At 45.8% G+C, this 16582-nt stretch overlaps 2 protein-coding genes across 6 annotated transcripts in view; one reads left to right on the top strand and one right to left on the bottom strand.

The window, feature by feature from the left end:
- Upset (SET domain-containing protein upSET) overlaps positions 1-14940 on the bottom strand; it is a 31736-nt gene extending 16796 nt beyond the window's left edge. For 2 of the 5 annotated variants that reach the window (XM_076796316.1, XM_076796318.1), the window contains exon 1: positions 14637-14933. The gene's annotated coding sequence lies outside the window, so the exon portion shown is untranslated. Of the gene's footprint in view, positions 1-14636 lie in introns of all 5 variants that reach the window. The other 3 variants (XM_076796315.1, XM_076796317.1, XM_076796320.1) reach the window with 2 other exon arrangements.
- Positions 14941-15396: 456 nt separating this feature from the next.
- Positions 15397-16459, top strand: LOC143359362 (protein anon-73B1). The gene is made up of 3 exons (XM_076797268.1): positions 15397-15598; positions 15885-16057; positions 16119-16459. Exons 2-3 carry the CDS (start codon positions 15887-15889, stop codon positions 16215-16217), a joined length of 270 nt encoding a protein of 89 aa, XP_076653383.1. The 5' UTR covers positions 15397-15598; positions 15885-15886; the 3' UTR covers positions 16218-16459.
- Positions 16460-16582: the final 123 nt, after the last annotated feature.

Below are 16582 nucleotides of genomic sequence, written 5' to 3'. Positions count from 1 at the left end.
ATGCTGCGCCAATGTAAACAGCCAGACCGGATCTAGACGCGTGCAACGGTAGCGTTCCCGGAGGGCTGAGAACCAGGTCCTGCGGCGACCGGGTCAATCTTGACCCAGCTCCGAATAGTCTCGGAACTGGTCTAAAATTTCTCTATTTTTTAACCGGGCCCAAATTTAACATTGCTGATCGCTAATTCAATTTAGATAGCGGCCGAGTATTAATAGTCGCGAAAGTTGATTTTGCCCGCGTTATCGTACAACTGGACCGGAAAGCTTATTGTGTCTATTTATGCGTGTCATGCATCAATGTCAGAACGTGTCGATATTTATTGGTGATAAGCCCCGCGGCTGTCCAACGATGCATCGTTTCCATAACGTCCCATGAATTATTTACTGTGACGCATCGAACGGACCAGATATTCATCGCCGTTCTTCTTACATCATTAACGACTTGTTTTCTTTTTTGTCGCTGAATTCCCAGATTTTCGTTAGACATACGCTCATTTGCAATGTAAAAGGGTCAATGCCGGTTTTTTTTTATATAATTGTTGCAGAGATGAGAATGCAAATCAGGAGGAATAACAATAAACCTCGGACCAAGGCTACGGTCTGTATAATGACTTTATTGTCTTGCCGATCGTGTCCCATGCTCCCGCGCGATAAATCCGAGTGCAGTCAGAGCCGTACCGTTCTGGATAAATTTCTGGGCGCAATAGGGCCCCATATTCATAATCATATTTAATTAATATTTTAATATCATATTCTCAACTCTTTGGACCTGGAGACTTTCCTTAGATCATCAACTATTGGGACGTGTTTGGTTATTTATTGCACAGACAATTTATTGATACAGAATTTATACAATTTTCACATTTCCTCTATCTATAATAAAGTAATTTAGTTTGCATTTTATTATACATATTGAGTCGTATTAGATACCAGGGCCCGTGGAAAATGATACAGCCCTGAGGACAACCACCGTTCATGTTTCGCAACCACGGCCGTAACATCTCTGTACCAAAGGAATCGAGATTATACTGCACGCGCATAATTCAGAGGAGCATGACTCTCCCGGGCGATTTTTTCCTGGAAATTCAAACACGGGCGCGGTCACGTGGCCTGCACGTGCTCTTATGTGCGCGTTGCAATTTCAAACATCGAACGGAAAAGTCTTGTCCTCTTTAAAAATTATTTAAACCTACTTAAATGTTTATAACGGTACAAAAAAATACATCATTACATTCGGAAGAGTCTGTAGAATTTTTCCACGTAGGAATCGTTCTCACAGCTGTTACACCGAAACCAGAAAAAATTCGTACAGTTTAAAATTTTTATTGTTTTTACAATTTTTCTGTATTTTGCGTTAACGAGCATCCAGTTAAGACGGACACAAATAGTCGACACGGATAAGGTATCACCGAGAAAACATAGTGTTTCCGACGTGCGCGTAATTTATTATCGAGAAGATAAACCCGAATTATGTAGTCGTTCACACAATAGTGACCATTTTAACGGCTAGCAACGTTCGTTATCAACGCCGGTTGTTATTATTATAGAACCAATCGTTTAGCGGCGATTTTATTTGCCCTAAAAGGATTGTAATAACTGCTGCCATGCGACAAGGGAGACCGTAGTGTTGTACAACATCCGGCGTGCGCGATCGTAACGGTAACTATGGCCACGTGACTTTCCATAATTGATACGGCCTTCCGGTGATAACCGAGTAACGCTAGTTTCCGGAAAATTCACCAGACCGTGCACTATTTATTGTACTTCACGTACCGCGTAACATTGTAGACGTAAAACATTCTTCAGACAGTGTAAACGACAAAAATAACAAACTCAATAAGGAAAAATTTCGGGGAACCATCTGAAGTTGGTCACTCATTGCTGTTGGTCACTTACCGGCCACCTGTTCCAGTCGATAACATAATTCGCACCCCCAAAGAATCAGGGTAGTCAGGTGGTACCTTATGATGCTGCGGTCTCAAAACTCCAACAACATTATAATTGCTAGAGGGTCGTTAGGGGATCACAGATGCTTCTTAATTCTTCAGCCACAGTGGCAGAGTAGAGCTACATTTTATTTCAATTTTTTAAAGTTGCAATAGAGGTTGATTAGTACCAGCATCCTCCGCGTGGTGTGCACTAGTCGTCGGGTATATAGATCAGTGTGAACTTAGAGTACATCTGATCACCCTGACTTCAAGGGAACTCGATGACTCTTGTTTTCATCTACAAAATGAGTCCTCGAACCTGAGTTGGTCCATATGTCCATTTATAGCAATAATAGAGCCACATTAATTTTTCTAGATGTGCAACATCTCCAGACTCCCAATTTGCGAATCTTTATGCGAAATAAAAATATTGTACATCAAAAGAAACGTGCCACGAAATATTAAAATATTAAAGATTTTAATAATTTTTAATTTTAAAATTATTCTCTTAAATTCCAGCTACGCATTTTCCTCATAAATGCATAAAATCTGTACTCTAGTAATTACGCCAAGACTTAACAATGCCCCTTTGGTTGATCAACGGCAATACACCGCATCGGTTATCCCACAACTAGCGTTGCAATTTTATCTGCTAGATCCTGAGGTCTATATCGGAACCCTGTAATTAATTTCATCGCAACCATGTTATTTTCTCGGAAGGTATCGAGATTGTTACAGGGGGGATCGCCTTTCCGCCAACTTTCTCCTGCGACGTTCTCTGCTGGAGGACATTCCCAAAGGATATGATTTAGGTCTGAACCTCGGCCGGCAATTTGTCGCGACTGGAGCGAGACCTGTCGGTACGTTGGCGAATCACGACAGTGTCACGTGACCGGGCGCATCGTAACGACGTTATCGGCACTGTCAAAACGGGGCTCCCCCGCTACAATGAGAGGGCACGCAGCCGTTCGTTAACCGAGGTTATGCACTCCCGGTCTTTCAGCCGCGATGATGAAAACTAACCTCGCCCGAAACCAATTAATGCAACATAATGAACTGATGGCTGACTCCCCCAAACCCGGGACAACATAAAACAACTGCAACTGTTAACCCCTCGGTCCTCGGGCTGTGGGGTACGGGGGAGTCTAGTGACCCCATAAAAATTTTTACATAACCTCTGATTTTTCTAGCTTGAAATATAACACCTGACAGCGTTTAATAACTTGTTTACAAAATTTTTTGGGTGCCCGCAGTGTTGGAACTTTGACGAAACCAATTAATGCAACCTAATGAGCTGATGGCTGACTCCCCCAAACCCGGGACAACATAAAACAACTCCAACCGTTAACCCCTCGGTCCTGGAGCTGTGGTGTCCTGGGGGCTGTGGAGTACAGGGGAGTCTAGTGACCCCATAAAAATTTTTACATGACCTCTGATTTTTCTAGCTTGAAGTACAACACCTGAGAGCGGTTATTAACTTCTTTAGAAAATTTTCAGGGAGCCCGCAGTGTTGCAATATTTGAAAAATAATTTAGCTGTTTTAATCTAGGAAAGGGGTTAAAAATTTAGTTTATTTTCTCGGTAGGTTGAGAACCCCTGCGCAAGTGTATTATTTCAGATGGCGAGAAATCAGGAAAACTGCCAAATGCGAGCGTGGATCCCACGGCAGAAACAGAACTATACACATCCCGCGACTAAATATAACCTCGTTGCAACGGTTACGTATGGCATCGTTAACTGCCCGATAAACGCGCAACCATACGTTTTCGCGAAACGCGTGAATTTCGCCCGGTGCCGGTGACGCCATTGTATAACCATACTTTCTAGACGTTACGTCGATTCTCTTTCCCAAATCTGGGGAACGATTTACGACCCTCGCCGAACGTAAATCCCTCCAATAAACGCTGTCCCCCCCCCCCCCCAAAAGAAAAAAGTTGTTGAGAGACACTGCGCTTCGGGTCACTCTGTGCAATATAATCGAACAGAGTTGCATGGAGAAAGGTCAGAGGTCGATCTCGACGCAGGCGCGTTAATATTTTGCGCGGACTCGAAAAAAAAGGCGCACAGTGCACCTCATTCTCGCTGAAAAGCGAAAACCGCATGAAAAATGTAAACCTACGTTGAATCAAAAAAATATACTTTAAAAGTACATTTTAAAAACATTGTTCTGTTTCGAATGTGTAATTCGATTGATAGAAAATGTTGCCCTGTAACGTTCCTAATCGCTGAGCCAAAATTTTCGAATGCAAGGTCACGCGCGGGTCATAGTGTAGTGGATCATTGAATTCGTCTTGGCATCGGCTACAACCCTATCGAGTCAAAAATACGTAGCACCATTCACGAAGATCGCGATGTCGTTGACTGTTTACTCAAAAGGCGAGTCATCAACAAATTTTTGTGATTTTATTGATTTCTGTTCAGAGCCAGAAAAATGAGTATTTCTGGTCTGTACACCTAGCATATATTTTTTGATTTCTCTAGGAACGCATCTCTGGGACACAAGGCAGTTCCAAGTCTGCGCCAAAGAAGAAAAATACTTTTTCCCATTTTTCTAAAACATTAACTTGACAGGGATAATTGGGTGAATTTTTTTTTTCTAACGCAAAAGGCAGTTACGGGAGGAACGCAAGCAAAGCAGCTGTGGTGCGACGCTACGGAGAGACTCTCGGCCGAAGTTTGCCGCGGAACTGACCCCTCCTCGCCCCACCCCTCGTATCGGCACGCTCACGCGAAAATGAACGAGCGGCCGAGCTGCTCGCCGCGTAGTAGAACGCGCGAGCGTGCAACGTTGCAGCCTGGTTTGTCGCGTTGGCAGCAATGGGATTTCTGACGACCTACTTGGCGTACCTCGACCCTCGCATTGATTCGACGCGAACCAAAATTATTCCCGAACGATTATCGTACAACCCTGTCCCCCTGCCTCCTCCCGCACCAGCCGTACAACGTCAACGCTATCGACAGCCGTTTGCCGGTCGATCGTGCGCGATAAAAATTCAAATTTGCCGCCGACCTGAATCCCAGACCCATCCCGTTCCCGCCAGAAAATAAACAAAAATTGTCCCAAACAGATTCCATACCAAAGGAACCTGAAGACTATTTACGGGCCATTTAGGGACACCAGAATTTGGGGCAGCCTTCAAGGTGACCCAAGATGGCGGAGGGGTCAATTGGAAGAGAATGTTTGCTGCCACATGGGATCTTGTAAAGTAAACTAGCTATATTTTTTAAATCAATTTTATTCAATGTTCCGACTGCCTCTCTTTTTCTGGATTAATATTTTTGACTTGAGTGAAAAGTGACATTCAGTCACTTTTTTTAGTCTGCGTTTTGCGGCAGAAAATTCGGGTTTCGTCCAGCGAGTATGCACAGCTCGGAACGCTGCGTGCAAAGCTCGCTGTGACCCGTTCGCCGGAGCTACGTTACATGGAAACGGCGTCTCTTTCTAGCAGCTAGTGCGCTACGTTACATGGAAACACCGTGGGTCTTTCTCTAGCAGCTAGTGCGCACGCTAACCGCGCATTCTATTGCCATGCAGCCAACCCACCGGCAATAACTGCGCGGATGTAACCGATCTAATCTTCAGATATGATCGAAAGACACATCTGAAACGGTCGGCATCTGTAGACGAAAGATGGGTCTGGGCCTGGGTCATCGCTGACCCACAGTCTAGTTCAGCATCTGCGCAGAAATTTATTTACTCGACCATATTGCGTCCCCTGCGAACTCCTTTCACAGTAACAATTCTTTCGAGGAAGCAGTTACAATAGACTGCATAGTAAATGAATAAAATCCAATTTAAGGTTGTACGAAGGTTATGAGAATTGAGAACCGTCAATTTTCAGCCCACTGGAATGATCAAAGAATTGTTTGCTCGTTCTTTAATGCGGAAAATGTTTATTTTCTGTCCGCAGTCTAGTTATAATGGTTTTCGCTAATAAGCAGCGAGCATAAAACCGATGAATATATCAATTGCGTTGGTGATCCTACACCATTGGCAGACCTAACCGTCGCACAATAGTCGCCGGCGAGGACGGAGAGCGTGGCAACGTGGTGGGGAAAGTTAAATGGCGGTACATGCACACAGAGACGCGGAAATTGCGCGTCAATCTAGGACGTTAGCAGTTCCAATGCTATCCGACATAAACATCATCGGAACGAGCCTAAATCCTCGCTCGGCAGAATGCGCATCTAACCGCGATCTTATCCGCCGGTTACGAACAATGAAATTCGAGCGTAACCAACGGCGCACGCGATATCGATTTTTCGCGTTGCATGCTTGCCCAACATATCCGCGCCGCCCGTGAAAATCAATAACAAAAAGAACTAGCCGACTAACCTCGTGGGAGGGGGAAACATCCAAGCTGAAAATTCTGTCCGTTTCTGACAATTTTACAAAATTTACCATCAACAAGGGTACAATATTTATTCAATCTAAGAAAAATTACATTAGGCGTCCCTAATGGATGCAATAAATTGTGTTGCAATATCTGGAATGCAAGGTTATATAAATATGTTGATTTAAGATTAGCCTAAGTGGCCCCGCATCGCCCCCTGGAGGGCCCAGGCCCAATCTAGAGGGCACTACTAACTTCGCCGAGCGAAAATAAGAGGGCAGTGGCATCATAGACAAAGACGCCGCCACAGGGGGGCCAAATACGTTGGAAAATTTCGGAGAATTATCCTAGAAACTCCTATGCAATTTTGTGAACCCGGACGATTCTGGATTAATTCCCTATCCTTGAATCAGAGTCTAGAAATGTAATGCGCGGAGCGGGGTGATTTGGTGCAGTCCGGTTCCCTGCAATATGGCCGCAATTACGGAAATAAAGAAAAGAGTGGAGAGCTATACCGCCATAGTACGGTGTCTCCTACCGTCGAGGAATACTAACCGTACCTGTGCGACTAGTTCTACGCCGTTGAATAACCGTTCGAACGTCTCCCCTCCCTCTCCGGACCCTCCACACACACTATCTCACTCTCTCTCTCTTTTTCTCTGTCTCTCGGTGTAAAGTTTATCTTTTCGCTCGCTCCCCAAGAGCAGCGAGGGAGAGCCACGGAGAGCGTACATCATGCAGTAAGCCGTATACAAAGGCTTGATTGCCGGACACTCGGTGAAATATGCCAGTCCCCGCCAATAACCGGTATCAGGCTGTCCTTTATCCGCTCGCGAGCCGTCTTCTGCTCGCCTGCTCCCGCTCGCGGAGGCTGCACGACGGGGGCAACGGGGCAAGGGGGCGGGGCCGAGTGAGAAGTGAACGAGAAACGCCGGTGGAAGTGAACCAAGATGCGAGACAATGCCGTGTGCACTCGGCAGAGCCCGATGCCACCGTGCGAAAGCTTTTCCACCGACAGATGGAAACGACCTTCCCCAACATGTTTCTAAAATTTTTCCCCATTTGCCCTTTCGACTTCCCAATAATTTATTAAACACAGCAGGAAAATTGACGGACGTTCCGAGAAAAATATTTACAGAATTTGAAACAATAAATTTATCTAGTCGATTTTGTCCACAGCGGTGGGGGATCTATGATGGATCGTCCAACGGATGAAAGGACCTTCTTTTTAGGAGAGAGATTCGTTCGCCTGTCTCGGGAATCGCGGTAAAAGGGCGAGCGGAGACGGTCGCCGAGAACAACCACTCGATTTCGCGGAGAGAGCGCTAACGCCCCGCCCCTCCCGCTCGCGCCCCGCCCCGCCGAGACACGATCGGGCATGTAAATGCATAGAGGAGCGTCGCGATAGCGAACCCGCGCCTTTTGCAATCCGTTTTTCATACTCTCGCCGTCGCCATGGTCACCGGACGCTTGGCCGACTGTATTCCGAATATTGTTGGACTAAATATTGATAAAAAACGGAATTGTGGGACGAGGGACGAGACGCAAATGCATCCACGGTGTAGATAGAAGAGTAGATTCCACTGTCGGACAGGTTTTGTTCCTGTTCGTCGGCAGCTCCGCGCTGCGGTTCTGTGGATTAGTCACTCAGGAATGCGACCGCGGTTCGAGGGGAGGCTGCGTCCGTGCTTAGCCGCTCGGAAGACATTCCATTTTCCCAGATGTGGAGAAAATTTGCTGCCCGCATAACCGGCTCCGTTGCGCAAACAATTATACTACGCGAAATCGGCCGCCGAGTTGCCATCGATAAAACTGCCGATTTTTAAACCCCTCGGATCCATCAAAAAGGCCTAGTTTCGTACGGAATCCGTCGAAATCAAGCCCATCCCCCATCCCAATCCCCGAAAAACTGATCAGTGGTTCAAAAAATGAACGCAAGAGACAAAGTATGTCAATATTTTTCGACCCAGTTGAATCGTCAACACAATATCTGCAACAACAAATGGACACAAAGGCAAAGCAAGGCAAAGAAAAGCAAAGCGTTTTCACACCCCTGTAACTGCGTGTAAAAAAATTATACGATCTTCTACCCAGGGTCATTTTGAAGAGCAGAGTCTCTACTTTCAAACCCTTGGACTTAGCTTCCCCAAAAAATCCCGGTTTGATACAAAACGGACCAAGAAACTGGAGTTGTTTTCTTTTGGAATTGTTACAGATCCTGCAGACACCTCTACGGGGAAAATGGTTTGACAATTATTTTTGTTTGGTTTCCGAGAGGTGGCAATGTTTTGGTAAGCGAGAAAGGAGAAGGCACGCGACAGGTTTGAATAAATCGATATCGGGGGACGCTCGTTACCCGCAATATTGGAGCGGCGCTGCGTTACGTGGGTGACTCGGAAGAACGGGGGGACAAGGGACCAAGATCCAGCATTGTGCACCTCCGCTATTACACCCAAGGTTACCAAGAAGCGCTCATTTCTTTTTCTCTCCCCCACCCCGTCCCTCGCGCCGGCAAATCTCTCTATCTCCTTCTCTCGCTCGCTTGTCTCTCCCGCGAGCAGACTAAATTTTATTACATTTCATTGCAACGTGGATCCGGTTCTTAACGAATTCTCCCCGGTTTTATGTTAAAAGGACATCCTTCCTTTTCCTTGAGTTAGGGTTACACAACCTGGCGTCGTAAAAAATTGGGGACGAGACACGAGAAACCGTTTTCGGTAACAAGATGACGGCAAGCATAAAAATTGACCGGTGCCGGGTCTATTTCGACCCATTTAAGTCCACGAGAGTCAAAAATGCTTTAAACTGAAAGTACGAGGGGGTGAATTTTGACCCGCGTTTGCATTCGTTCAAATTCTTGAGAATCCCGAACGGTTCGAATTCTAAGCTTGGAAAGCAATAGATCGCTTGGAAAAACAAATAGTTTCGCGGACGCGCGCCATTTTAAGTTTCCGGCGCTACGTCGGTTATACAGTCGCGGAGAAGCGTGTGCATCGCAGATACATCGTTCCCATAGTAACCGCGGGCACCATTAATACGGACTGACGTCACCTTGAAGAAATGCATCGGTACATTGCACGGCATGGATCTTGCGAAATCGTCCGCGGGTTCTCGCGGCCGTTTGATTTTCGATCGAACAAGCCGAGAAGCGAATTCCCGGCGAATTTCTCGTCGGACTATATTTAACCATTCATGACCATTCCGAACCCGCGGGAAAACGTAGTCCCGAACTATGTAGTACTCGGACCGCTATAGCGCTGCGAGTCAACGCACGGGCCACGAACGAACTGCGTTCATAATTTTTTACCGCGAGCCTGTTTACCATACGTAACCTCCGGCGTCCTCCGTTTGTTGATCAACAATCTTCTCATCTCGTGCCAAATATTTACGTCGTTCGAATTGCCCACTCGCATTTCTCGAAGGAGGGTTACATTTTTAATTTCATTGAACGTATTTGCCTTTTAAATTCTCTGTTACCAACCGCCAAATATTTTTCATTTTAGTAAAGATATTTGCCTTGTAAATTTTCGTTCGTTGCGACGGGGAAACGCGTATCTGGCTTTTTTCGTAGAAAATAGTCTTGCTTCTCTTATTTGGTCAGTTTCAACCGTCCCCCCACCCCCACCCCCCGTAATCGATCAATGCACCGCTTTAGTTGCTCGTTGCCCTGCCCCCGCCCATCGACGCTTTCAACCAACCGGTGTAACTCAATACGAGGTTTTGCGCTTGATAAAGGAATGATCAACCTCGAGGTAAATCGATCACGGTGCAGAGGTGACGATGTAAAATATTCCAAACAGTACACTCCACCGTGCATCAACCCCTCCCACTTGATCCTACAATTTCCAAAAGCCAGAAATTTTATATTGAAGAGGAGACAATTATTTCCTGCTACCAACCTCTGAAATGTTAGGGGGGGATGTACCGAGATGTTTTCAAAAATTTTGTGTGATTTTACAGCTTTCGCAACGATTTGGAAAAGTGTGGATAATTGCATTTGCGCCGGGGGTTAAGCGATATCCGATGCATTCGATTTCGACCGGAATCAGTGATCGAGTGATAATCAAGTTATCTCTCGATGACACAAATTCGAGGGCAGAACAGGACACGCTGGCCGCCACTTCGCAAGCGAGTTGCAGCCGCAGCAGCAGCAGCAGCAGCTCGCCCGTGCGTACGCACTGACATCGTTCTATTGGACCTTTCCCGATGACGTCAGTAGAGGTGGCCAATGGTAATGGATACCGCAGGGACTGGATCAGCAACCCGTATAAATCCCAGTGCCTCGGTCCTTTACCAGCGAGCTAATAAAACGGACAATGGCAGGGCGATTGCACGGTTCGACCCAGTTTCGTACGAAATCCACCGAAATCAAGCCCATCCCCCACCCCGTCCAAAAAACCACCCGTCGGAGGGTCGAAGAATGAATCTAAAAGACAGAACAGGTCAATATTTTTTTACCCAGTTGCACCGGTAGCTAAATATCTGCCCGCAACGAATGGGTCAAAATTACAGAAATATTAAGATTCCTGTGGAGTATCATTTTTTATTGTTCTTTTCGCGAATTGGTAAAAATCTATGTGACCCCAGGTTCGTGTCTCGATTGAATTATTATGGGACCCTGGACGGTGGTCGATACAGCGAGTTATAAGAATTCTAGCGGTAATTCGGATTCGCGGATAGAACGTAATAAAATTTCGCCAGGGAATGCTGGTTTCACATCCTGGAAAAAACGACATGCCTTTCGGCCGTTTTCTTCTGGTTCCCCGTGGATCGGCTGCGCGTTTACTATGTGTCTGTTGCTGTGTATGTATGTGTGTGTGTCGCGCGTGCCCGTCACTCCGCGCAAACTTCCCTTGCGGTCGATACGATTTCACCTCGTGTCGACAAATGCTACCAACCAGAGGCGTACCCATCGACAACATTTCGAGTGTGTCAGCTCTTGACTCTCGAAACACCGTTCCGTAAACCCCCAATCGTTCGAACCCCCACGCATTCCTCGAAAATATGCTAAAAAGTCTAAACCCTCTGCTAACTCGGTATACCCCGGTATTGTATACATTTCTTAAAAAGAAAAAGAAAAAATTGGGGTCACAGAGGGTGAGATAGATGCCTAGGTAAAAATGGACCCAGGTAACAGACCTTCAGGACTCTCTATTCAAAATATTTTGCGTAGGTTTCTTCCACGGCTGGAATTCTAGAGAAATCTACATAAGCGTTTCAGAAATTGCGGAGGATCGTTTCCGGTGCGAGAGCCGTTTATTGAGTCGTTGGTTCCTCTGGTGGCTGCGTTTTTCTATGGAGCGACAGCGACGAGATAATGCCCCCACCCCATCCTCCGGGGATCGATCGGTATTTGCGAGGAAAAAAAAAATTGGTTGCGGCGCCACTGGTTGCCGCCAACCACCCACGAGCCCCATATCTGCACCCCCTTACCCCACGCCGCATGCAACCAGCCAGAGATTTGACTTTACAACAAGCACTTCGAGCAACTTTACATGGAAGTGGCTTGATCTGGCCAGAGGCGGAGAGAAACCGCTGGACCCCTGAAAGATTTATCGATGCCCGAGGATCGACGAGTGCTTATGAAATTTTGCGGAATCGAGTGCTATAATAACGTCAACCACCTAACACAAAAGAGCTCGAGAGTCTCAAAGAGGCAACATGGTGGATGAGCGCCACTGCGATAGATGTATTTACATGTATGACTAAGCCGGCCTCTAGATGCAAAGATAATCGGTCGGATAAATTAAAACGAGACATCCTGTGCATACACGACTGTGCCACGAATTATTTAAATATTAAGAAGGATATCCTCGACGCTAAGCCCTGCGGCCACCAGTGCATTATGCGGGGAAAGGGGGCAATATTCGCTCGCGGGCTCGACGATCTAGTCGACGACTGATCCGTGGCTAACCTGCATGACACAGCGGATTAACGTGGATCGATACGATTCGATCCGATGGAACTCGAACTGACGATAATTAATCCCTGATCCGGCGTGTACACCCGCAACATTATCGCCAACGGTGTAATTAGCGACACGATTTCTCATCGATTTCCCCCCTGACGCCGATAATCTAACATAACCAGGTTATCTCCTTATCTGGATCGGATTTCGAGTGGCCCGGCTCCGCAGACATTCTTCCGTTTCCGGATTATCGGCACCGGAAGTCTGCGTTCGGGCAATACGTCAGAAAATTCTCGAATAAATGATATACAATTCAAAATTCCCTAGATATGGGACACTGAAAAATATGACACAGCCACAGTGCCCTAATCAATTTGGGGTTCTGAAATACTACACGACAGAGAATTGGGGAACTTAGCTCCCAGCATTCCAGCGTTTCCGGGTAACCGTGACCGGAAGTTTGCACTTAATTTAAGACTAAGCGTTCGGAGAAATAATTTAGATAGATTCCCCAGAAATTCTCTAGAAATGCAGCACCAGAAATTATGAAGGAAGCATTTCCAAGTAAATTTGGAATTCTGAGAAACTGCAAGACAGAGACTGGAACTTGGCTCCTAGGATTCTTGGGTAATCGGAACCGGAACTATCCGTTTAATTGACGCTTCATGGGTAATAATTCGAATAGATTCCCCAGAAATTCCCTAGGAATGCGAGGGAAAAAATAGAAATCGGGGAATCGATAAATTGGGGATTTCGAAGATGCAGGCAAGCTGCTCTCTCTCTCTCGGCCAAGGTACAAGACATGCAGAGAAGGGAATTTAGCGTGACAGGAAAGAGGAACGCGTCGAGGTTTCGCGGAAGAGGGGGTGGAAAGAGAAAATAGGAGAGACACACGGTCTCTCCGTGAATGTGCGTATCTCTGTGTTGGTAGGGATCGCGAAAAGATCAAGAAAAAGGAGAACGAGAGGGGCCGACGAAAGTAAATGCCGGGGAGGGGGCGACACGACACGGAGAGAAAAAGAGCGAGAGAGAGACAACAGGAGCAACAGAGCGAGCAACATGGCGGCTCTCGAGAGCGAGAGACCAGCGCCGCCTAGCAGATTTTTCTATTCCCGCCCGTAAAATCAGTCTCGACGACTGACTGTATCCAGAACTCTCTCTTTTCCGCCTTTTTTTCAAACTTTCAGCAGGTCGGGATGCAAGCCTCTGCGCTCACATCCAAGACAATGTCACTGTCGACGATCTGAACCAACTTTTACCAATAACTTCTCCTATAAACAACACTTTCAGAACGTAAATCATTACTCGAGCTTTGAAATACTTATCTTAGAATGAAAGTAGTCGAATCCGAATGCAGACGTTTCGATCAATTTCAGTCTTCTCGAAAGAACAAGCATTCGGTTTTCCTTTTCGACAAGTTATCTAGCACGTATATTATACTGCCACTTTGCGGGCACTTAAAAATCTGTTCGCCATCTCGCTCGGTTCTTATCGATAGGCCTCGCAGTCAATGGACGAGATACCTTAACACGCCAGGCACTGGTTGTAAAGATACTCAACGAACAAGGCAACCGTAAAACTCGGTTGTAGCCTCCGCTGCTAAAGCTGGCTACAAGTGACATTGCAGTCACGACCGTATTCTTTCTTTCTCCTGGCAATTTTCGTGAACCTCTCCTGTCAAGTTTATCGACGTTGTAGCGAGCATTGATTAGAGCACGCAGGTGTGTGCGCAAAGAAAATGGAAAGTCACTTGTCTGGCTGAAACGAATATAAATAAAAGTGACACAAGCTGTTCAGATCTGACACGTATGGAGGATAGTACTGTCACCAAGGGTTAACCGATAGGAGTCATGAGAAAAATCGTGGGGAACTGGTCGTGCCTTGGATAAAGAACATTGAAAGGCCGACTGGACGTTAACAACTATGTAAATTCCCCGGGTAGAGTGGTATGTGTACGATGTGGTTGACCTGTAGTCACTCACCATTTTATCAGCCATTGTTGCCACCATTCGGACACGAAAATCGCACCAACAGATCTGTCTTTCAAACAATCGGTTTTCGTCTCGAGAATCGTCGCAACAACAACCACCATTAGCCGATAGAAAATCTCTAACAATGAATCGCGACAGACGATAGATCGATTCCCGTTCAGAGTTCGGCGAACAAATTTTTTTTGGTTAAGTGAAATGCCCGACGAACTCTCGCCACGGTATGCTAACCGTCAAAGAAATTGGCGTGATCGCGCGAACACAGTAATCAACACTCTATTTCGATGACAACTCGCCGAGAAAAACACTGGCCAACAAGATCGTTTGAACGTCACAAACGATTCATAATACGGACAGCGACGTATTGTTGCAACTATGTTTCCGATGACAGTTCGAGCGAATTCGATCGTTTGTTGCGTTTAACCGTCGTCCCCCGAGCGTTCCCGATCCCGAAAACCCGTGAAAATGACTTGCTTACCTTAATATGACAGGAATACAGAGGCTGACTTTAAACTTGGATGTAAACACAAGCATTTTTCAACGGAACTGACACCAGGGCAGCTTCGATAACGAACGGCAGAACACTCTTTACATCGCGGACAACGTTATTTCACTGTTCGAGAGTTTCCTACGTGATTAAATATCGCGATAAATACGAGAATTCACGATCTCTTCGGAAAACATCCATCGAAAACTAAAGATGGCAGCCATTCTTCTGTACAAAACAAAGGTTCACATCCACGGACTCGCGAGCGATCAAGCCTCGAACCCAGATAGCTTCCGGCGCTGCGGTCGACGCGCCAATTTCAAATCTTCAAAACTTCAATCGTTGATTACTCTCAAACTCCTAGTCAACATTTAAATCTCGAAAATCAATTTCAATCTCTAGCACCATTAGAATTACTCTGAGCTGTTACAGTCGTCCAGTACAACGGTGTACTTGTTAATTACGATTTTAATTTGAGGCCTGTTAGTGCACGGATTAGTCAATAGTTGGCGCTCCGGTAGATTTAATAATTTCCGACGCCACCTGACTGGAAATATACGAACGAGCCCTCCGTTGCCAACTTCAAGGCAGCCGAAACGAGCGCATAATGTTCGGTTGTTTCGCTCGAGTTTGAAAAAAAGAAGCGGAGAATGAAAAGATCTAGGATCGATCCGCGAGCAGCGCGTTTTTCGACGAACCGATCAAACCCGGCCCGACTCGATGAAACGTTTGAAAATGACGCTGGTCGGGTCGATAGGTTGATCGAAGTCGACTGACGTTTAAATAATTATCGACACACCGGAACGTCGTCGAGAAAGTTGGCAGTATTTGTCGCTCTCGAACGGTGCGAAACTTCGATGATCACTGTTGCTCGGGTTATTGATTTCTAGCCGATATGCTCTCCGAGAAAACAAAAATGTTTTGATTGGTGATCTGTGACTGTTGAGCGACAGGTATACCGGTTTTACCGTTCGAGAATGCCGCATTTCGATCAAAATCGTCTACGCTAATCGCCGAACATACCGGGGGTATAATGACTTTGAAAAAAATGGCAATAAAAGATGGGGAAAAACTGTAGCGAAATACTGTCGCGATTTCCGAGTTTGAACCTCCCAGTTTGTTGTTCGATTCTCTGTAACTGCGTAAACATTGGATTTTGTTTTGATGTTTTTCGATCGTTTTAAAGATCACTCGTTTATGTAAATACAGAACGTATATAGTCTCTTCTCTCGTGTTTAGAAATGGCAGAGGCTGATCCACAATTGAAACGACTCTTACTTCCGGCCGAAGAGACACTGTTCGAACAATTGATACGATTTGGCTTATGTGTTGGAGCAGTGTTTCAAATTATATGTTTACTGGCCATTGTTGTTTATCAGGCGGGGCCTTCGGACGGCATTGCTGCACTGAAGGTAATTTTACTTGTTGATTGTTGTCGACGACCATATGTTCAGTTAGTTGTTTTCATTCCAGGATGATCCTAGCGATGTCGAATGCTCAGAGAACAGTCCCCAGGTCACACCTAGGAGACCGCATAGACCGAGAAAGCAGGAGAAGAAGAAAAGACGTTGAATCGCTGCATAACAACTCTATGACTCTATTTCTGCTTATAGATATTAGCTGAAGACTGCTTTTAGATATTATTGTATTCGTTTATACTATTTATTCCATGAGGGACTGGGTGATCTGCATTTACACGTTTTACAACTATTTCCATTGAGATAGACACTGTTTGAATACTACTACTGTTCCAGATATATTTAAAGAGATGTTCTCCACAGTACAAATATTAAATAAAAATTGTTCTCATAAAATTATGGCCTTTCTTTGTCATTTCGGTTATTTAAAACAAGTAGCATTAACGGCCCATCTATTTAGTCGCGAAAGACCGACAGGAAATTTTCCTCTCTAACGTCGCGCAACTCCACAATCCCAGC

This window comes from Halictus rubicundus, chromosome 11 (assembly GCF_050948215.1).
Source record: "Halictus rubicundus isolate RS-2024b chromosome 11, iyHalRubi1_principal, whole genome shotgun sequence".
In the NCBI taxonomy this organism is placed as follows: Eukaryota; Metazoa; Arthropoda; class Insecta; order Hymenoptera; family Halictidae; genus Halictus; species Halictus rubicundus.
The sequence above is the reverse complement of the archived record's forward strand: the minus strand, read 5'-3'. Positions and strand labels throughout refer to the sequence as shown.

Bases quoted from the DNA above. Each gene is read 5' to 3' on its own strand.
- LOC143359362 (XM_076797268.1), top strand. From the start codon at position 15,887: ATGGCAGAGGCTGATCCACAATTGAAACGACTCTTACTTCCGGCCGAA. The intron at 16,058-16,118 runs GTAATTTTACTT...TTTTCATTCCAG, and splicing joins ACGGCATTGCTGCACTGAAG to GATGATCCTAGCGATGTCGA.